This window comes from Talpa europaea (genome assembly GCF_964194135.1).
Source record: "Talpa europaea genome assembly, chromosome: 6".
Taxonomy (NCBI): Eukaryota; Metazoa; Chordata; class Mammalia; order Eulipotyphla; family Talpidae; genus Talpa; species Talpa europaea.
Genome location: NC_140072.1, coordinates 2958237 through 2979642, shown reverse-complemented (window position 1 = coordinate 2979642; position 21406 = coordinate 2958237). Strand labels below are relative to the sequence as shown.

Sequence of the window (21406 nt, the reverse complement as noted above, 5' to 3'; positions counted from 1 at the left end):
CGGCGGAAAGGCATGCGAGCGTGCATTACAAAGAGTTACTGTGAAGGGTGCGCACTTGTGCAACTTTCTAGAAAAGTCATTTGGCAACATGGATTAGAAATGTCATAATTGTTTATATCCTTGAAGTCAATCTTTGCACTCCTGGGAATCTAACCTAAGGGACTACTCGGAGTCAGATGGAGAACACAGTGTTATTGCAGCGTTAATTAGAACTTGAAAATAACCTAAATGTTCAACTGCAGAGAGTCAGTTCATTGGATCACGTCCTAGACACCTAATGAAATATCTCACAGCCATCAAATACTGAAATTGCAAAGAATTTTTTGAAAATGTTTTTGAAATGACATTAACTGAAAAAGAATTGAAGAGACAGTTTGAGCTACATTTAGGAGAAAATAATTCAGAGAAGAAATTTACCAGAACACCAACTGTGATCATGATATCACGGGTAATTTAAAGATTCTTGTCATTGAATAATCCACTGAAAAGGATATCCAGAAAACCAACAGACATGAGAAATATATTCTAGTATATATAAAATATATACTATAATTTCTTATAGTAATATAATAATTATAAGAAATAATATTCATCACTTCTACTGAGAGAGAGGCAGGTGAAAACCACAATGAGATTCCATCTCACACCTCTGAGGATGGCGCACATTAAAGAGACCCCCCAAAACAAGTGTTGGAGATGATTCGGAGAAAGAGGAACTGTGGTGCTGCTGCTGGGAGTGTGAACTGGTGAGACCGTTATGGGAAGTGTCCTGGATTGAATTTAAAACTAAAACTGGGGGGCCTCCCTGGTGGTGCAAGGGGTTGAGCACCGCACTGTGAAGCAATCCGCAGCCTCTTCAGCACAAGTTCAATCCCCGGCTGGCCAGGGAGCAAACCACGTGGGGCAGCAGACCTCTCCTGTCTCCCCGCTGCTCCCCTCAGCAGTGGATTTCAGTCCGTCTGCCTGTTCTGTTCCCCACATCCCCACTCAGATGTGCCCTCCCGCACATCTGGCCTGTACCCCAGCTCTTGTATGAATAAATAAATCTTTAAAAAAAAAAAAAGGAAGGTGGCAGTTGGGGGGAGGCAGGGACTGTGAGCCTGAGCACAGGTGTGTGCTGGGGGCCAAGGCCACGCCTGCCCGTCCCCAGCCCTGCAGGCCTCACCTGAAGCTCCGGTACTGCGAGTGGACCCTCCTTGGTGCCAGAGCCCCTCCTGGCTGGCTCGCGCAGGCCTCAGGCCCAGAGCGCTGGGGGGGAGCAGGGACAGCAACACGTGACCCCCTTACTGCGGGGGGCCTGGATCATCTGGAGGCCAGAGCTGGAAGTAGGGGAAAGGCCGTCGCGTCGCGCCAGCAGTGGCTGCGTTCCAGGCCAGCCGGAGAAAAGCTGCCTCCGTCCAGCTGGACCAGACACCCACGGGCCAGCCCCTGCCTGGCCGCCAGCTGCCCAGCAAGGCTGCACAAGCCTCGCCCAGGCCCGGCCAGCATCTGGTGCTCGGCGGGCGGGCAGGGAGTCGGGAGGGCTGTGGAAGGCCCCGCAGCGGCCTGCCTCCTCTGCCTCTGGCCCTGCTTCTCCTGGCTGGGCCCAGCCTCTGAACAGGAGGGCTTTGGGGGCTGGGGCCAGATGCAGAGAGAGGCAGCAGAGGCTGGCAGGGCTGGGGCTGGTGGGCGTGTGGTTTCGAGTGGCCTGTAACCTCCCATCATGCCACACCAGAGGCGGAGGCTGTTAGAGCAGAGACTCAGAGACAGAGGGGTGAGGAGCTCAGCTTGTTTCCTCCTTGGCTGACCTGGTCACACAGGGTCACAGCCAGGGCATGGGAAGCGTGTCCAGAGGGCAGGGCTGGCTGGGGACAGGTGATTTGCTGGGTGGACCTGCCCACCCACCTGTCCTACCCACTTCACACACCCTCATCCGGATGCCCCTTGGCCTCCCTGCTGACCCCAAGCCTCCCAGCAAACGCGGGCCTCTTGGCTGGGGCACAGGGGGCGGGGTCGAACATGCAAGGCTGTTTCCAGATTTTTGCTGAGTTGGTTTCCTGGCATGCAGAGTAGAATAAAGCCCCATTCCACCACTTTCTAGAGCTGCCAGCTCCCAAGAGGCAACTGTCCCAAGAGGGCTCCAGTGCAGTGCAAGTGGGTTGGGGAGGCACAGGCGGGCCTGGACCGGGTGGGGGGTGCTGGCTAAGCTGAGGGTGAGGAGGTGTCGGGCAGGTAAGGGACAGCTTAGTCATGCGGGAGGCTTTCCTGCCTGGTGTGGCATGGATGGAGCGACGCTGATGACAGCAAGACACGTTACGAGCCCCTCTGCACCGGGGAAACCTGGAGAAGGAACACGATTCTTTTCGGGGAGTAGATCCAGGTAATCCTTTTAATATAAAAAAAAAAAAAAAGCCAGCTTAACTGAGTTGTATTTCATATACCACAGGCTGCACCTGCCTAAAGCCTGGCCACATGGGCATGTCCAGGACAACCTTCAGTCAAGGAAGAGAACACCCCTCACCCCGCGAGCTCCTGCGCCTCAGGCTCCCTTCCCAGTCCTGACCCCCGGCCAGCACTGGTCTTAGTCACTGACCCAGTTTGCATCTCTAGTTTCTCAAGAATGGAGTCGGCTGGGTCTTCTTTCTCGGACTTCTACGTCGCTTGGCACACGGTTGTTTTGAGATCGAGCCACGTCCGGCGTGTCTCAGGAGTTTTTGCCTTTCGCGTCTTAGTAACCCCCTGTATTCTTCGGCTGCCAGGGAGCCTCGAAAGTTGGAGTGACAACCAGCAGCCATGATGATGCTGGGTGTCACCGAGGGGGCAGAGCGACTCCAGCCCCTTCACAGCCCGGCTGGGCGGTGGGCACGGTGAGGCCTGCCCACTGGCCCCTGGAAGCACCTGCTGGCAGGGCTGTTGTTGCTGGACCCACTCAGGGCCTGCCTGGTGCACAGCCTTTCCCCCAGGGCGCTTGTCAGGAATATCTGGAAGCCTCCGCCCAGTGTCCTGGCTGCCCCAGGAGGTGGGCAGAGCAAGGTGAGCCCAAGGACGTGAAGGAACCTGGCCGAGGCAGTGTTCAGGGCAGTGCTGCCCGGGGCCTGGAGGACAGCAAGGTCCCGGGCTGCATTCCCAGGAGGCCTGAGCTCCCTGGGGTCCTGGAGTCCCGGCAGCAGAGGGAGGGTTAGGGCGGGGTGCTGAGCCCGTTACCCCCACAGAGCCTGGCAGACTGAGGCACCCATTGGCTCCAGCTGTTCTCAGTATGTTCAGCCCTAAACGAAACCAGGTCCGAGGCACAGAAAGCAAGCGTGAGGATGACTCATCCGGGCACCTTCGGGGTGAGCAGGGCTGGCCCCAGCGGCCCCACACCCTTCTCCACTCCCAGCGCACGCTGCCCGCCGGAACCGGGGCTGGCCGGGACTAGGCGTCTCCTCACCCACCCACCAGCCCTGAGGGAGTGGGAAGACACAGGCCAGCGGGGCCTTAGGGAGCAGGTGCCTCCGACTTTGGGGACCCCAGTTTCTACTGCAGGGGGCACAGCCTGGGTGGAGGACGAACTCCACACGAGAAAAATGGACACAGGGCGTCAGCGATTGAGAGGGAGGTGGACGCCGGAAGGGACAGGGCTGTCTCCAGACAGCCTCGCCTGTGGCCCGGCAGGCCCGAGATGGCCAGCTGCCCCCCTCGCGCTGCAGGCAGGTGCTGAGCCACAGTCTGCTTCTGTCCGGTGAGCACGGCCCCTGCCCCCCCCACCTCACAGACTGGAAGGCAGAGCCGGGTGGGAGCACCGCAGGATGGGCTTCTCCTTCTCTCCCCTTCCCCCCGTCCCCGCCCAGGGCCTGCTGGGGGGCTGTCCCCAGGCACCCACCCTCTGACCATGCGCCCCAGCCTGCCTGGCCTGCAGGATGTTTGCACGCTTTTATCACAGCCGGTCGTCAAACAGAGATGGAGTGCTCCGTGTGGGCACCTGGAGACCCGGCCGTGTGCCAGCTGCCAGGCCAGCCTTGCTCCGCCCTCAGCCGAGGGACTAGAGTCCTCTGCCCCGGACTGGCCCAGTGGGGTGTGAGCATGGGTGGGTGCGGCCCCAGGAAAGTCCTGCTTGCTGGGAGCTGGGCAACAGCAGCCCAGAGCCACTTGCTCACCCCCAGAGGAGACTCCTGGATCCTGGCTTAGATCGGCGCCAGGAGCAGGTGCTCAGGGCCTCGGACCTGTTAGGGAGCACCTGTGCAGGACTTACTTTATCCAGACTTTACTTCTTTGACTAATTTTAGACTCACAGCAAAATTGAGAAGTAGAGATTTCCCAAGTACCCCCTCTTCCCCCTCCCCACACCCCATTACCAACACCCCCCTCTGGAGGAGAAATCTAACAGACAGCGAACCTGCAGTGAGATATCATCACCCAAAGTTCAGACTTGATGTTGGGGTTCACTTTTTTTTTTTACATATTTATGTATACAAGAGCCGGGGAACAGGCCAGAGATGCAGGGGGCGATTGATTCACCAGGGACAGACTGGGGAGTAGAACAAGCAGATCCACTGAAATCCACTGCTGAGGGGCGCAGTGGGGAGACAGGAGAGGTCTGCTGTGCCATGTGGGTTGCTCCCTGGCTGTCCGGGGATCGAACTTGTGCTGCAGAAGGTGCGGACAGCTTCATAGCACCGTGCTTAACCCCTTGCACCACCAGGGAGGCCCCTGTTTGGGTTCACTCTTGGTGGTGTATGTCCCATAGGGTTGGCCACGGTGCAATGTGTGTACCCACCGTCACATGACAGTGTTTTCACTGCCCTAAAAATCTCTGTTCCACCTGGTCGCTCCTCCCCCCAAAACCCTGACCCCCACTCGCCTATTGTGTCCATAGCTCTGCCCTCTCCAGAAGCATGCGGCCTCTTCAGATTGGCTTCTTTCCCTTAGTAATACGCACCGGAGTTTCCTCCACGGCTTTTCCAGTCTTGGTAGCTGCTGAGCAGCCACTCCAGGCTGGGAAGCGTCGCTGTCAGTTCTTGGCACACAAGTAAAGGAACTTTGGAGGCCTCGGTGGAGTTTCCACGTCTTTAACACCGAACAAGGGAGACAACAGCTACAGCCCCTCCCTCCGAGTGACGTTGCCCTTTGATCCCCTCCCTTCTGGGCCCAGGTGTGTGTAGTTCCACACGTGCCTGCCCAGGCTCCCTGGGCCAGGTGTCCATCATCAGGGAGGACAAGCGCCTTCCTAAGGAGGCCAGTAGCAGAAAGGGGCCAAAAACCTGATTGATTCATTTACCTACAGTAACTCGTTTCTTTTCAGTGCTGAATAATATTCCACGGTCCGGGTGGACCCATTTATACACCCCTACTGGGGGACATCTTGGTTGCTCTCAAGTTTTGACAATTATGACTGAAGCTGCTGTAACCAGGGCGGGAAGGTTTTTGTGGACACGTTTTTAATGCCTTCAGGTAAACACCAACCAGCCCGACGGCTGGAACGTCTCGTCTCATTTTGTAAGGACCTGCCATGTCATCTTTCCGCGTGGCTGTGCTGCGTCTCACCTCGCCAGCAATGAAATGCCCCCATCCTCACCTGCGTTTGGTGTTGTCCTTGTTCGGGATTTGGCTGCTCTAACAAGGACGGTATTTCATTGTTATTTTACTTTGCATGTCCCTGATGCCCATATGTCTGTCCACATCTTCAGCCCATTTCTAAATTGGATGGTTGGTTTTCTTATCACTGAGTTTTAGGAGTTCTTTGTATAGTTTAGGTAACAGTAACGAGGTTTTTTTTTTTCCCCATATTTCCCCCCAGTCTGTGGCTTGTCTTCTCATCTCTCAACATCTACAGAACAGAATCGTAATGAGCTGATCAGGCGTTTCTTTCACAGACCCTGCCTGTGGCATGTAGCTGAAAGCCATCACCATGGCCAAGGCCGTAAGAGTTTCCTCCTAAGTTGTCTCCTCGGGCCTCTGTAGTTTTGTCTTTTGCGTGTAGGCCTGTGATTCATTTTGAGCACATTTTTTGGTGAAGGGTTAAAGATTTGTGTAGTGATTCATTTTGGAGGGAAGCTCTGTAACCCTCGAGTAAAACGTACACAGAGTTGTTTTTCCTCAAATAGTCCCAGCGACACGCACCTGTGAGTTCCTTCCCTCTCTTCTCTGAAGGCAGCCCGAGCACAGGGTCTCATGAGAGCCTTGCTAGTGAGTTTTAAGCTTTCAGGGCCTGAAGGATCACACCTCACCCCTGCAGAAGCCTCCCCTCGCTGCCTAGATACTGAGCTGCTAAAATCCTTGCGCATTTTCATGTCCCAAATTCCCCTGGTCAGCAATTGAGGTCTTGACATATGGTAAGAAGAAAGGAGAAAGCTAGCCCTCAAAGGAAACAGGGAACAAAATCCCCAGCTAATTTGTACTATTTTAATCATTTAGGTTTTCCTGAAAATTGTTTCCAGTGGGGCAAAGCAGCCAGGTCATGTGACAAATGGAGAGCGAGGTGATGGAAACCTGTAACTTGTGTTGCTGGAAGGCTCCAGAACGCAGGGCTGGTGCGCGCCCGGGGCGAGGGGCTGCGGGGCTCCACTTCCCTTTCTATGAAGAGTGGCATGAAAGGAGCAAAGCTCAGAAGAATACCCCACTCAGGCCACTGCCACGCTCCCTTCCGGTTTTCCCACGTCAGCTAACCCTAGACTCCGGTGCGCATTGCTGGGGCTCTTTCAGGAAAAACAACTTTTTTTCTAGTGACTAAAAGAAGAGCCACGCACCAAGGCCTAATAGCCCTCCTTACATCTGACAGCTTGGAAGGGAGGCCCGTGGAGTTCCTCTTCAACGGCAGAGCCCAAGAGCAGGACGCGGAGAGCCCAGAGGTCTCCCCGGTGCTGCCCTGTCCCCTACCACACAAGTGCTGGGAAATTTGGTTCTCAACAGGAAACAGGTGGCACCATCAAAACAGGACATTCAGAGGATTTTTATAAAGGGGTGGTTTGCCAAGGCAGGACACAGGGTTGCTGAGGGGCCAGCGCTGCAGTTCCCCAAGGGACAACCTGTGGCCCTGGGCCCCCAGAGAGGAGCTGCCCGCTTGATGAGACGCGGGAGCCAGGGGACCTTCCCTTGTCCCCAGGCCGCACAGGGTCAGGAGGCCACAGAGGTGCCCCCGGGAAGTGAAGGGGGAGCACAGGTCTGGGGGGCCACACAAGACACCCGCACTGGGTGTCCTCAAGTGCCAGCCTCGTGGGGCTCATCGGTGCACATGTCAGAGCAAAGGCCGTATTTTGGTGGAACATTCTGGCAAGGGGGCCAACAAAGTAAGCATAATAATCTAGTAAAATAAGTACAGCTGAGAAGGAGGTAGATGAAGGTAAACATGATGCTCTATCTTCTGAGCCACCCCCTCGCCGATGCTGTGCAAGTGACTGGGCAACACAGGCCCCAGGCAGCTGCTGTGGAGGTAGCACTGGGCCGGCTGCCAGAGCTCTGAGGGGACAGGCTGTGAGGAGGGGCAGGGAGTCAGGAGCGGAGTCTGGGGTAACCCCTCGGGAGGTCGGGGAATTCCCCGGGCCAAAGTCAAGCTTTGAGGCAGAAGAGCCCAGTGACAGGGAGGGGTAGGAGCAGCAGGACTCGGGCATCTGTCAGGTGGAGGAGACGGGCTCGGCCAGGTGAGCCCAGCCTGTCCCTCAGGGCTCCCGGCTGTGGCCCCAGGATTGGAGGGAACAGACCTGGTTGCCTGGTTCAAGAAATGGACTTCAGGGCCTATCAAATCTGGGTGCAGCAGCTGGACATGCTCAGGCCGGCTGTTTCTCTCAGAAATCCTGATGAAGTGAAACATTACTTTTCTGAACCAAATACTTTGTCAACCTCTGAAAAACTAAGAAAATCTAAGATTTTAGGTCTGAAACTGTTCACCTGGTAATAACTGAAAAATTATTCAGGGTGCCCTGACGATCCATTACTTGGAGGGTGTCACACACTTGCGGGGGAGGGAAGCCAGAGGAAGAAGCCCTGGAACACGCGGTGGAGGCAGCGGGAGCAAGGGGGCTTCCCAGCTGTGCTGTGTGACGCCTCAACCTGCTATCCTGACAGATGGACAGAGGGACGGGCAAGAGGATGGCGACACGCTGAGTAACAGGAAACGACATATTACGAAATGGACATATAAAATTTACTCCCTTTGGTTTAAAATACATCAGCATCAGCACAATTACAAACAAGCAGTATCACAAAACAATGGAAAATACTATCCAGTGACCTCTTATCATAGGAAAGCAGTAATTTAGTCCACATAGCTCATTAGAAGGTCGTACGTGAGGATGTCACCACCAGTCCCTACACACACGAAGGATCTACCATCTATCAGCCCAACCATAGTGTGATTTCACTTCCACTACAAAACCTTGCCTTTTAGAATTTTTATATATTTAAACGTTTACGGAACAGCTATTGCCAGTTATGGTCTCATATGGTTCATGAATGCTCTCTAGAGACTGTCGCACCAGGTCCGGAGGGGACGGGCCCGGAGCTAACAGAAGCCGCGTCTCCGCGTGGGGAATGGGGCACGCGTGTGGCCCCTTGTGCCCAGCGTGTCTCTCCCCCGAGCCGCCCCTCTGGGGGTGCGCCTGCCCTGCCCCCCACCGCCCCGCATGCACCAGGCCCGGTCGCAACAGGGTGTTCTCTACATGTCATTCTCTCTACAGTGCAGAAATCCCAGTAACATTCTGAAGAGCCAGAGGTCTCAGCATCTGAGGAGGTCTTGCTATGCTCGGGAGCGCCCGCTGGGCTCGGGAAGACGGAGGAAGCGGCTTGCTCTCTGCTTTGTTCACATCATCAGAAATAACTTAACCTTTTATCTAGGAAAGTGTTTACAGCCCACCTTATTGCATCTCCTCCCCCTCTGTACAGGCGCCACAGTATATATTATATATTCGTATCAGACACGTATGTACACATTTACAGACATGGCCTCGGAGTATTGCACTTACACCCAATGGGCCGCGCTCAGCCGGGTCCACCGTCACTCACAACGTTCTTTGGCAGCAGTCCTGGAGCTCGAAGAGATCTCGGGGGAAGGTTTCACAGACAGGCCCCGTCTAAGCAAACGTCTCTGGGGCTGAGGGCAGACGGGGGGAAGGGCACACCTTGTCCTGTCGCGGCCCCTCCCGCTGACCGCAGGGGCCAGCGCTGCCGATTCAGGCCGCCATGCCCGGTCTGTCTGCAAGCCCAGCCCGTCTCTCCGCTCTGAGCAGTCCTGCCCGCAGCGAAGAGACAAGGTAGAGACCCGAGGTTTCATAAATAATGGAGCAGGTATCCTAAAGGCTCCCAGAGTCCCTTAAATTGTGGGACAGAGTTTTCATTTTCAAGCCTAAGTATCTAGATCAGAAAATTCAAACATCATGGCGCGTGGATTTCTCTGTCATCTGGAAAACGCCATCTCCACCGCGAGGGAGGAGACCGTCCGACGGAGACCCGCGCCACCTCCCTGGCCCTGGGCGGGGCTGCAGGGGCCTAGATCTCGGTGAGGGTGAGCTTGTAGGAGCCCCCCGCTTCTTCGATCTGCAGCTGGAAGGTGTCCTCGTTGGAGTAGTGCTTCACAATGTTGTCGTCCATGTTCACCAGAATCCTGGGGGAGGCAGACAGACCACTCAGTCCCACCACCGCGGCGCCAGCCCTGGCCTGCGCTGGCTCCGGCGCCGCAAATGACTTGGCCCTCCCTAAGCCTCAGTTTCCTCATTAAGTGCAACGGGGATAACAGCAGTGCCTCCCTGACCGCTGTGGGGACCGAGGAGGGGCTGAGTGGAGTCTCGTAGCAGCGCGGGGCACCGTGAACAAGCCAGCTGGCTCACAGCCCTCACACTCAGGCCACAAAGCCTGCCTCGGAGGAGGGTCAGTTAGATCCAGTCATGCGGGCTGAAGCTGCAGCTCCCTGACAAGTCACCTTCCCTTAAAGTCTTGTTGGACTGCTAAGTCCAGCCCTTCCTGCTAGGCCTATCTAGAAAATTTCAATTGGGTTTGCTCAGGAATAAAGCCAGGAAATTCTCATGCTGTACCCTGCTCGTCCAGGCCCAATAGCCCACACTCAACTTGAGCACAAAAGGACCCAAACCACTGATGGCTGGAGCAGGCAGCGAGGGTCTGTTTGACCACTTGGCCCAGCAGAGGGCCGAGACTGACCCTGAACCGTGAACTTGCCTGACCTGTTGCCTGACCTCGGGCAGGCATCAGGCTCTCTGGCCACAGCTGCCTTGCCCATAAACCATGACCAGCAACCCCATCTCCAGGGCAATGTGAAAATTAACACGTGGGATGCTGGATTAGCACCTGGCGGACAAGAGGGCAGGCCAGTGTCCCCCGGACTCTCCCAAGGCCTCCTCGGGGGAAGGAGGAACTGGTGATCACTTTACTGCTCTCACGTGTGGGAAGAGCAAGTGACAATTTTACCTGAAAAAAATCCACAAAGCTGTCTTAAAAAAGTAGACTTAATTCGATGTGGGTAATTTAAGAAAAAATAAGTTGTGCGTCATGTTTCTGCAGCTGCGTCTAGACCGGGCACACATGTGTGCATCTCATCCGAGCTCTGGGGTGTGACATACTGAGAGCCACGAGGAACAGCAATGCTCACCCTTTTTTACATTTCTTGAATATCTTCCCAATCTTGTCATGGGGAACATCGTATTTGTCTGAGATCTAAAGAGCAGAGAGAAGGAATGACAACATGCTACTTCCGTGGCTTTAACCATCAACCTGTACCAACCTACTCATCCAGGGCAGGAGGTTGCTCAGCGTGTTTCTCAAGGCCCCAGGCACCCCCCCAGTTCACAGGTCTCGGGAAGTGGCCAGTCACAGGCTTCTCTAAGTGACTATTTCATAGAGAAGTTTGAAGTTTGTGGGGAAGCTGAGCAGGGCGGGCGGCATTGCTCGGCACCACACACTCCCCCTCTCTGCTTGTCAAGTGGGTGTGGACGTCTGCAGCGGACAGCAGGGGTCACGCTGACGTGTACGGCCACCTGCGTGTCCCTCCACCGCAAGCACGAGGCCTGGCTGTGGCGTCACCAACAGCGACACCAGAGCGGCTCTGACGCACGCAGCGTGCCGTGGCCGTTCAAGCTCCAGCCGTGCCGCAGTCATGTCTTTCACAGACTGTTGTTTCAGCTAGAGAACTATGTTGATTTCCCACAGTCCAGAGCACGATCAAAGTCCATGACGCAAGCCACGAACTGGGTCTCCCCTGAGAGCAAAGAGGGTTGTCCCAAAATCCAGGCCAGGCTGGGGTTGGGGGGCTGCAGCCCCCCCCCCCACACTCTATGAGCCACACGGACAAGTGACATCCCTGTGACATCCCTGTGCTGTGAACTGAGGGGCGGTCCCATCAGGGCAGAGAGGCTGAGCAGCTCCAAGGACGAGCAGCTGAGCTGGCTGGGGGGACGAGCCATCCAGACCACCCCTGATGGCGGGAGGCACCCGCCCTCCGTGTGCAGAGCAAAGCTGGGGCTGCGCAGAACACCCCCAAGACTGCTCACACACTAACAAAAATGCACCCGCCCCCCACATCCAAGCTCCCATCACACAGACACGCACATCTGCCAGTATTGGGGTGACAAGACATACATTCATGGCCCCCCCGGCCCCAGGGGATGGATGGGCTGCGGACAGGCCGCAACTGCCCCCATCTCAGCCTCTTCATGCTCGCCTGTCCTCGCAGAATCAAGAGTCTGCGTGATTCTGAGGGAATGAGGAAGGGCTGTCAGAAGGAGCCAGGAGAAGTTTCAGGAGGCAGGGAAGGCAGCGTGCAGGTGGGCAGGGGACAGGGGACGCCGTGAGCGCAGAGCGTCCCTGGGGAGAGCAGCCACTGCTCCCCCAGCCACTGTGACCTCACCCGCCTTAGTTTTCTTTCTTTTTTTTTTTTTTTTTTAAGATTTTATTTCTTTATACAAGCACTGGGTACAGTCAGAAGTGCAGGAGGGTGAGAGAATTCACCAGAGCCAGAGCGGGGAGCAGAGCAGGCAGAAGGACCGAAGTACACTGCTGAGGGGAGCAGCGGGCGGCAGGAGAGGTCTGCGCGCCATGTGGGACCCTCGCCCGTGGCCGGGGATGGAACCGGTGCTGCAGAGGCTGCGGGCAGCTTCGCAACCCAGCGCTCAACCTCTGCGCCACCGGGGAGGCCCGCCTTAGTTTTCTTGATTGCATTGACCAGTTCCTGGAAAACGACACACCAGCTTCTCCGCCTGTTTGATCTCTGGCGCCTTCACTAGAACCTGAGCCCCACGTGGCGCGGTTTCCGTCACCTACCCCTGCAACTCCAGCGCCAGCAGGTCCCACACTGCCCTCCACCACTGCAGCAGGCGGGGTGTGGGGGGGTGTTCCCACCCAGCTAAGCACGTGAGTGAATCTTTGAGCTCAAAGATTCCTGTTTTATGGGGTGAGGTGGGGGGCAGGGTGAGAGGATGCAGAGTTCGGTGTAAGGGGCTGTTACTTGAATTAACCCTGGGGCAAAGCTAAAGAGACAATCAGCCTAGTGTCCTTTGGTCTCACAGATGTCCCAAAGGCACACTGGGGTCAGCTGGCTCATCAGCCCTTTGTAGAGACCCTGTAGAAAGGACCTCTGGTCATCACCGGTCACACATGTTCAGTGGTTCCCCGGTGCCCGGATGCTCAAAGGCAGACCAAGGAACCGCTGATTTGTGGTGATGTTTTTAGGATTTTATTTGATTGAAAATGTTTTTCGTTCGTCTGTAACCGGCTTGTTAAATGGCAGTCTCCCTTAAGCCAAGTATATAAGAGCTCCCCTGGGCCTCCCTGGTGGCACGGGGTTAAGCACAGCACTGTGAAGCTGTCCGCAGCCACTGCAGCACGAGTTTCATCCCTGGTCAGGGAGCTACCCACATGGCACGGCAGACCTCTCCTGACTCCCCGCTGCTCCCCTCAGCAGTGTGTTTCAGTAGATCTACTGAGATCTGTTCTGCTCCCCACTCTGTCTCTGGTGAATCCTCTCACCCCCTCCCCCACACCTCTGGCCTGTACCCCAGTTCTTGTATGCATAAATAATCTTTTAAAAAACTCCGCTATTTCATAGGGCGTCACAAATTCACTCACTTTAGGAGACCGGCCATGTGGAGTGAGTAGGCTACCGGCTAGCGTGCGGGGCAGGGCCGAGTGAGGGCCACGTGGCTGCGCACAGGCCGGGCGGGGCATGCAGGCAGGGGAGGTGTCAGAGGACTCAGAAAAACAAGGTGTCCGGGCAGTGAGACAGGACTGGCTCCACAGAAGCCCACGCGCTCTGTCCACTGACTCGAGCATCGAGGCGCCGGCTCTACTTACAGCCTCCATCAGGCCCTTGAGGGATGGCGTGTTCAGCATCAGGGCGTCGAAGACCTCCTCCGACTCCTTGCGCACGTACAGCAGCACTGCCCGGCGGAGAGAGGAGAGAAAAGCCACTCACTCACACAAGCAAGTAAGAAAAAGGGTCACGGTCAAAATAAAGAGAGACACCGGTCCCCAGGAGGAACCGGGAGCACTGACGGGGGAGGATGCCCCCCTAGGCCTTGTGCCCCGCCCCCTCCCCGCAAAGCCAGGAGCTGGCCAATGGGGGCCACCCCCAGAAGCCAAACGGGGCAAGATTTGAGCAAATCATGCTTGTGAGAATTCAGAACTCACCTCTATTTTACCACCCCCCCACCAGCCCCCGGGAAATCTAAGCCCACGCACCCCTCTTGGGCTCCTCCGCCCGGGGCAGCTTGGCAGGAGGTGGAATCACAAAGTCATCTTCTGATCCAAACGGCCCCCTTTTCAAGTTGGACCTGCCGACCGGAAAACAGGTGATTAGTGGCTTCAGCTTAAGTCCCTTGAGAAGCAGAGCAAGGCGGTGAGTCACCGGGCTCTGGACTTGAAATGACTGTCACCCTTTATCTGGCCCAGCTTCCTGGGCTGGTGCACGAGACCCTGGGACCTCCGAAGGCACTGGCTGGTCCCGGGCTTGAGCGGAGCCTGGCGATGAGGTCTGGCCAGGCTCCCTGCTGACACTGGATGGAGCTGCGTCCTGGGGCAAAGCCTGACAGAGCAGGCAGGGCCTGTGATGTGTGCGGGGGCGTCACAGGAGAGCGTGTCACAAGGAGGATGTGGGAAAAGGCCACACCAGCTTCCAGGGGAGATGGACCCACAGGGCAGGCTGGGTACAACGTGGGGCCCCTGCCTGTTAGGCCTGGAGGCCTTGGAGACTCTATGCTGTGAGTGTTGGAATCTGCTGAGGATATGTCCTCCGAGGTGGGGGGAGACTCGGGGGGCTCCAGACCAGAAGAACCTGGTGGGGCTCTTTGTGGACAATCACAGCATCTGAGCCTAAAGGGACAGAATATGGAAATAAACCAGGAAAAAGGCCTTTGAAAAAAGAAGAGGCAAGACGGTGGGGACTGGCCACCACAGAGCAAGTTATGGGGTGCTCAACGCAGTGAGGTGCAGTGGGGCTGGCAAGCAAACAGTAAGTAGCTGAAAATGAAGAGGCGAGTGGTTGTGAGTAGAATGCTCATGTCCAGGATAGTCTGCCTCAGCTCCGGCCCCCAGGAAAGCACCTGTGGGTTTATCTCTGCAAATGTGCGTGGTAAAGAGCCAGTGGGGACCACCCGGGGGAGGGAACGGGCCTGGTGTGGCCAGGCGCTGGACGGGGCTGGGGGGAGCACAGCAGAAGCTACACAGCACCCAGGGGCCGGATCTGGGTTCTAAAACCCATTCTCCACCAAAAGGCACCGGATTCTTGGGGAAGTTGATTCTAGGGTTGGAGAAGGGAGAACACAAGTGCCTGGAACATGAGCGTGGGAAGTGAGGGGCACCCCAGGAACTGGGGGTGGGGGCAGTCAAGGGTCCTGAGAGCAAGCCTGGGGGACAGTCTGAGCCACGCAGAGGACAGACAAGGATGGATGCAGCTTATTGAACAGAACTGGAAACCGTGAGTCTGTGCTGATATAAACAAACAAGCTTGACGTGTGGTGAACAATAAGGCCTTCACACAGCTCCAGAGCACCTCCCCACGTAGAGCACCTGCTCTACGAAGGGACAGCACCATCCGGGAGGAAGAGGGCAGGCCCACCTCCACCAGGAGACAGGCGTGAAGAACGCCGGCAGTGGGTGCGTGACGTGTACAGACGGACCGACAGGGTCCCCTGGCATTAGCCTCGACCCATCTACTCCCGAGAAGACAACAGACCCGCTGCGGGTCACATGGCCGCTGCCTGCGCCTTCGGTGGCGCCGGGTCCAGGAAGCAGGAGATACTGACAGCCCAGACGGCAGGAGACTCGGGGGCGGGCGGCACCGCCTGCGTCTTGGGGGGCCCTTCCCGCTATAAAGTGCGTCGGGAACGGCTGCGAAGCCCAAGTGGGGACCAGGCCTGGTGCTGACATCCGGGGCCCACATCCTGGCCGAGACTTGAGCTCTGCGGGAGAACGTGCCTGTGTGCAGGAAACACCCGCGAGGGGGCCCGGGCTGGACACTCCCCCTCAGGGGCTCAGGGAGAAGCGCGTTCTCTGTGTGGCGTTTGCGGATGTTCCGTAGTTTAAAATTGTTTCTAAATGAAAAGGATTTATTAAGGCAAAACAAAATAAAAATCTTACCCTTCACCCTCCAGTTCTTCTGAGGCAATGGGGAGGACCTGAGACAAGAAAAAAAAGACAAACAGCTTTTCGAGGATGCATTAGGATGTCGCAGCCCACAAGCGACTCCTGAAACGGAAAAATGGGAAGTGGACCCACCTGAAGCAGACCCTTCTGCAAACCCTTATTTTCCAATAACCAGATTCTCGGCCACTCGACAACCCTCCCTCGGGGCTGAATCTAGACCCACGGCCGTTCACGTGGGCAGGGAGCTCACCGCAGGCCGCGGCCACAGCACCCGGGGCCGGGCGGCCCCGCAGCCTAGAGCTGCTACCAGCAGCCTGTCAGGGGCGTCAGCCGAGCCCCGAAGCTTCTCCTTACAGACCGAACACCCCACATGGCTCCCCGTGGGCCTCTGAGAAACCTCTCGTCTGGACACACCTATCTACACACAGGGACTGCCTTTTCGGAGTTTCCTGGGGCGGGCACGGGGAGCCCGCCCAGCCCACTCACACCCCTCTTACTCGGCTCTGCTCCGGCTGGGCCGGACCCTCTGCTCAGCCCTCGCTTAGTCACCGGTCCACGTGCCCGGGAGGGCAGCGCGCGAGAGCAGGCGTGAGCCCCGCTCCTGAGGCCACCGCGGCCGCCTGCCCCAGGTTTCTCTCTACCTCCTCCGCCCTGGTCCGGCCCTCAGAAGTTAAATCCTCGAGACCACAGACTCGAGCTCCAAGCTCTGCACTGTTCCAGCGTCTCTTGAGGAAGCTAAGCTCCATGTGAACACAGGAGACCAGACTCCAGCCGACGCTCTGGCTGTGCTTACGTCTCCCCGTGGGCAGCGCTGGACCACACCTGGCTGCTCAGACCTCCCGCAGCCCCGGCCCCTGCCCCGGCCTCCCTGCGGCCCCGGCCCAAGGCCCTGCACCTACGTGGCTGCCCCGCTGCAGGTTGGCGAAGTGCACGTCAGGGATGAAGAGGACGGGCTGGGTGTCCAGGTCGATGAAGGGCTTGAAAACCGTGATGTCCATGCGCTTGTGAGAGGGCAGCAGCGGCACTTTCACGTCGGAAACTGAAAAAGAACGAGGATGCCACCGTCAGTGCCCTCTGCGTCCACACTGGCCGCGCCACAGCCTTTCCCACGAAGCTTGGGAAACAGGGGTCGGAGAACTTGGGTCACGGCGCTGGGACTGTGCAATCACAGCTCTTGTGACGGAGGAGGCGCCGGGGCGCCTGTGTCCACCCTCAAGCCAATCGAGCGTCTTTTTAAAGCCAGAAGGGAAGCGGGACCTTTTAATACAGACACGCGGGAAAGCTCGGGCCAAGTGCCCTTAGTGTCTGTCTGAAGGGCCAAGACTGACAGGCTCCCCTCGCCGAGGCGCTCACACCCCCGCTGCGGGCTCAGCAGCGACTCCCAGCTGGGCTGCCGACCTGGCTCCTGAGCCTGGGGGCTGCCGGCCTTCGGCCTTCCCCTGGTCCAGCCACAGCCCCCCTCATCCTCCTCGTCTGCCCTGATGTCCCGAGTGAGAAGCTGCGGGGACTGAGCCACCCCAGGGGTGTGGGCCTGATTCTGCTGCCAGAGGGGGACCCGTGGGTGCGGCCCCACCGCCCGCGCACTGCAGGCGCGCTCAGCTGGCACGGGAGAGCTTTTCTTCCCCGTAAAATAACTAAAGCACAGGACTTTGTGGCTATGACTACCGGTTACATTAAAATAAGAATAAAAAACTTTCCTGATGAAATACCCAAATGGAAGGCGCAGAAGAGTCTGCACGTGCTCGAACATGACTCGTGAGAAAACTGCACCACCCTGAATTCCCAGGGGTGCTGTCATCATTAAACAACACTAAATGCAGCTTTAAAAAAAAAAAAACAAAAATTTTCGTTTTTATGAACTGTTATCGTCAGTTGTTCAGGTGGAGGGTGTGGTTTTTCAGGACTGGGCCAGCGGCCCGAGCAAGAACCAACTGTCCAGCTGGCCAGGACGCTGCAAAAGCTCAAGACTATTTCGTGTGGTTCCCCAAGGAAGCCACGGAGTCATTCCTGGCGTCTGTGGCTGGCACTGGAGCCGAGGCCACCACTTCACAGCAGCAAAATCACACCCACGAACCAATCCCCGGCCTGAAAATTCAAACCACCACCTAAGGGAAGGTCGAGAGGCCCGGAGGAAACGGCTCTACTTACAGGCGTTCACCTGGGAGCTGGGGTCAGTGCACTTGCCTTTTCTCTTGCTCTGTTTTCTTTCTTCGTCCCTGATTTTCCGCTCAGCTCCCTGCAGGTCAAGGGGAGACAAGACAAGATTCTGTTTATCGATCGGCCCTGCTGGGGAGGGGGCCTCCTCTCAGAAGGGGGTCTTTCACGCACTATATCCACGGAGCTTCTTGTAGTCGCCCCTCTAAAGCGATTTCTACAACTATTTGCAACTACATGAAATCACAGGGAAAAACAGACTCAAGAAACAAACTGAGCACAACTCCCCCAGCAGTGGATGCTGAGAAGCTGAGAAAATCTGCTCGTGCCCCTCACGGCCTCCAAGACCATGAGGGGTTCTCCTGTGGCCTGGGGGACACAAAAAGGAAGGAAAGAATCCACGCGGACTCTGCTCTGAAAAAGTCGGGGCTTCGGGGCCTCCCCGGTGGCGCAGCGGTTGAGCGCTGGGTTGCGAAGCTGCCCACAGCCTCTGCAGTGCCGGTTCAATCCCCGGCTGCTCCCCGGCCACCGGAGGAGGGTCCCGCAAGGCGCGCAGACCCCTCCTGCCACCCGCTGCTCCCCTCAGCAGTGTACTTCGGTCCTTCTGCCTGGCCTGCTCCCCACTCTGGCTCTGGTGAATTCTCTCACCCTCCTGCGCTTCTGACTGTGCCCAGCGCTTGTATAAATAAATAAATAACTGTTTTAAAAATAAATAAATAAATAAAAATAAACGGGCCTTCTTTAAAAAAAAAAAAAAAAGTCGGGGCTTCGTCCAAGGACGTGGCATCAACTACGGGGCACCTGCGGCCAACCGCCAACTCTCAAAAGCAATAATTTGACTGAAATGTGCAGCGTCACCTAAAGGAGCCGGCGCCCCCAGCACTCGGAGGGCAGCTATCCTACATAGCACATTTCACGGTATGTGTAAATACTGACCAGATCGAACACCTGAAAATCAAACGTCACTTATGTCTTTAAAAAAGTGATAATGGACTTCGCTTCCACTCAAGATGGAGTGACACGGACCAGATTTTCCCTGCGTGCTGGAGCAGCGGAAACCAGGCCTGGTGCCTGGAACAGGGGTTTCTATGGCCCACTGGCAACAAAGGGCAGTGACCCCTGAGAGGCAAACAAGCAAGGTGAGCCCCGGAGCTCCCACCACCTTCCCTAGTGTCCAGGCTGCGGCCCCGGGTGGCAGGGGTGTCCAGGGGTCTCCTCCATCCAGCAGCTGCAAGGCCACAGGGCTGAGCAGCAAAGAGGGGCTACCAGACAAGAACACAGCGACCCAGGGCCTCCCCAGCACTCGTGCCAAGAGGTGCACACTGCGAGGAAGTGACCAGAGGGAATGGAAAAAAGACTAGCGCCTGCGCAGCGCGGTGTGGTTCGCCTGCAGGCACTTCAAGATGCGTCCCGACGCCGGCCGCTGCCCACACCCGCGGCAAGCTGAGGGGCCACGAGGAGGGTGCACAGCCGGGCTGCGGCCCACTCCGACTCTGCCAGACGTGCTCTACAGAATGCACTCACCCCCCGCCCTTTCCATTTTTCTGATAAAACGAGTCAGTTTCCCTCCCCGGGTCATGCGCCTCTCGCGGGGCTCACCGCGCGGCGAATGTAAACTAGCACTATGGCCACTGCGCTCTCGCTGAAGCGGCTCAACACAGGGAGCCCCTGGCCTCTCTCCGCGGGAGGACGTCCCCAGGTGCCGCGGCCACTGTCACCTTGTCACAGAAGACTTTGATCTGGCAGAAGGCGCGGTGCACCGGCTTGTTGCTGCGGTTGTTGTAGCTGTAGGTGTCGATCTGGATGTTGAGCGGCAGGCCCTTGACGCCCTTCTGGGAGGAGAAGTCCGTGCTCAGGCAGTTCACGGAGATGAAGACCTGCGGGCGGGAGAGGCCGTGAGGACAGCGGCGGGTCACCGAGAGCCGCCCCACAAGGCTCCCACGGGCTTGACAGCCGAGCTCGGCTTCTCGTTCGAAAGAAGCATCTATTCAGAGAGGGAGCAAAGGCTTTACTGTAAGTCATAGGAGTGGCAGGCTTCGAAGGGGGAACACAGATGGCAATTTTGACCCTGTCGATGTTGCTTCCAGAGAATTCTACCACATGCAGCAGGGCCCGGGGTCTTTGCTGGTGCGTTTCTGAATGTGACCCGTAGTCACATTCTCTCCAGCTGTTGAAGGAAACTCTCTGGGCCTCTGCCCGTGTTTCCCCTGTGGTTCCCCAGATCCCAGTGCTCCGGAGTTTATGGAATCACCGGGTCACATCACCAAAGTGGACCAGAGGCGGTTACTTAGAGGAATGCAGGGGAGGCTCTGCCCAGCAGGTGCACAAGTCCTGTTGCTCCCTGTGTCTGGGCTCAGGGTTTGAGCCGGTCCCCACAGGGTCACCTCGCTTCAGACTTCACTCCTGGCGTGTGAGCACCACACAGTGGATGCTACTGAAACTGCAGCTTCAAAAATGAGGTTGGCACAGTGCGAAGGGCACCTGGAGGCAGCTTCCCCAGCCCCTGGCCCCAACCTCAACACAGATGAGCCACAGAGAGCGTGGGGAGCTCGGGCTGAGCCAAGTCCTAGAGAAGGATGTGTGTCCGCCTGGACGGGGAAAGAACTACAGGATGCGGTACAGAGAAGAAAGGGGTGTGGAGAAGGGGTCAGGACAAAGGACCCTTTCCAGAAGGAATGCCACACGCGGTTTTTATTCTTCTGTAGTCACCATGCTATTCTAAGTAAGAAAAGACCAAAACATTGTGGAAAGATGGAAAACTTGTCCAAGCAAACAGCTTTAGCCGTCACGCTCAGCTCGCTCTCCTCAGCGTCCTGGGACACGCTCCTGCCAGCCTGTCCATGCCTCCTTCTGCTTCCCTCCTGTCCAGCCCCCTGCAGAGTGCCTCTCTGCCATTCTACATCAACTCGGGTCCCTCCCCAGGACACCCCCTGCACTCCGGACTTGGGTGTGGAGCGGAGAGCAGAGACACCAGGCACGCAGCATCTGAGGCACCAGGACCCTTGAGGGCGTCCCCTCCTGGGGCATAGAGTCACCACCCTCTCCAGGGCGGGGGGGGGGGGGGCACCGCCTCCTGCAGGTGAAGCTGGACAGGTGTCTTAAAGGGTCCCTGGAACAAAAAGCAAGGGCCTGGAACTCACATCAGCCCAGGGGGCCTCTCTCCCGGATCAGCCTTGGCCCCCGTGAGCATCGGCTTGTCCTCACTCCCCAGAGCGCCTGCCATTCTCGCGTGTGCTTATCTCTCTGGCTGGACCATAGCCACCACCGGCCTAGCCGTCTTGTCTGCTCTGCACCATTCGATGCTAGGCCTGCCACATGTCTGCTATGATTATTTTCCGTTTAGCTCATTTTCAGTACATAAGCAAAGCGCATTAAAGTCTTGACACTTAACTCTAGCTATGTCGGCAAAAAGTGGCACTCGTGAATTTCAAATGCATGACAGAAACTTGGTACTTCGACTTTCTGTCTTCGGCTGTGTTTGAAAAAAGCCCCTCGTCTGCAGTCCACAGATACGAGGTGCAGAGACAGTCTACGGGACAGACGGAGACAGACCCCAAGACAAATGTCCACGCAAGCACCTGGGCACAGACACAAACAGCTCATTTCTCCCTTTAAACCTGAAAGACAAACCTGAACTTTCCTCTCATTCCCTCACGGCGCACGGCTCGATTCCTAGCTCAGAAACAGCTGCCTGGGAAAGTTACACTTTACGTCG

The 21406-nt window shown here is 56.8% G+C and overlaps 1 protein-coding gene across 1 annotated transcript in view; it reads right to left on the bottom strand.

Annotated features, from left to right (window-relative positions):
• Positions 1–9438: 9438 nt before the first annotated feature.
• GRHL1 (grainyhead like transcription factor 1) overlaps positions 9439–21406 on the bottom strand; it is a gene marked incomplete at both ends in the record, with an annotated part of 35256 nt that continues 23288 nt past the window's right edge. Inside the window, 8 exons of the mRNA XM_084234654.1 lie at positions 9439–9553; positions 10553–10617; positions 13249–13334; positions 13636–13727; positions 15532–15569; positions 16437–16576; positions 17722–17773; positions 19410–19568. Coding sequence (XP_084090780.1) covers positions 9439–9553; positions 10553–10617; positions 13249–13334; positions 13636–13727; positions 15532–15569; positions 16437–16576; positions 17722–17773; positions 19410–19568 — 747 coding nt within the window. The remainder of the gene's footprint in view (positions 9554–10552; positions 10618–13248; positions 13335–13635; positions 13728–15531; positions 15570–16436; positions 16577–17721; positions 17774–19409; positions 19569–21406) is intronic.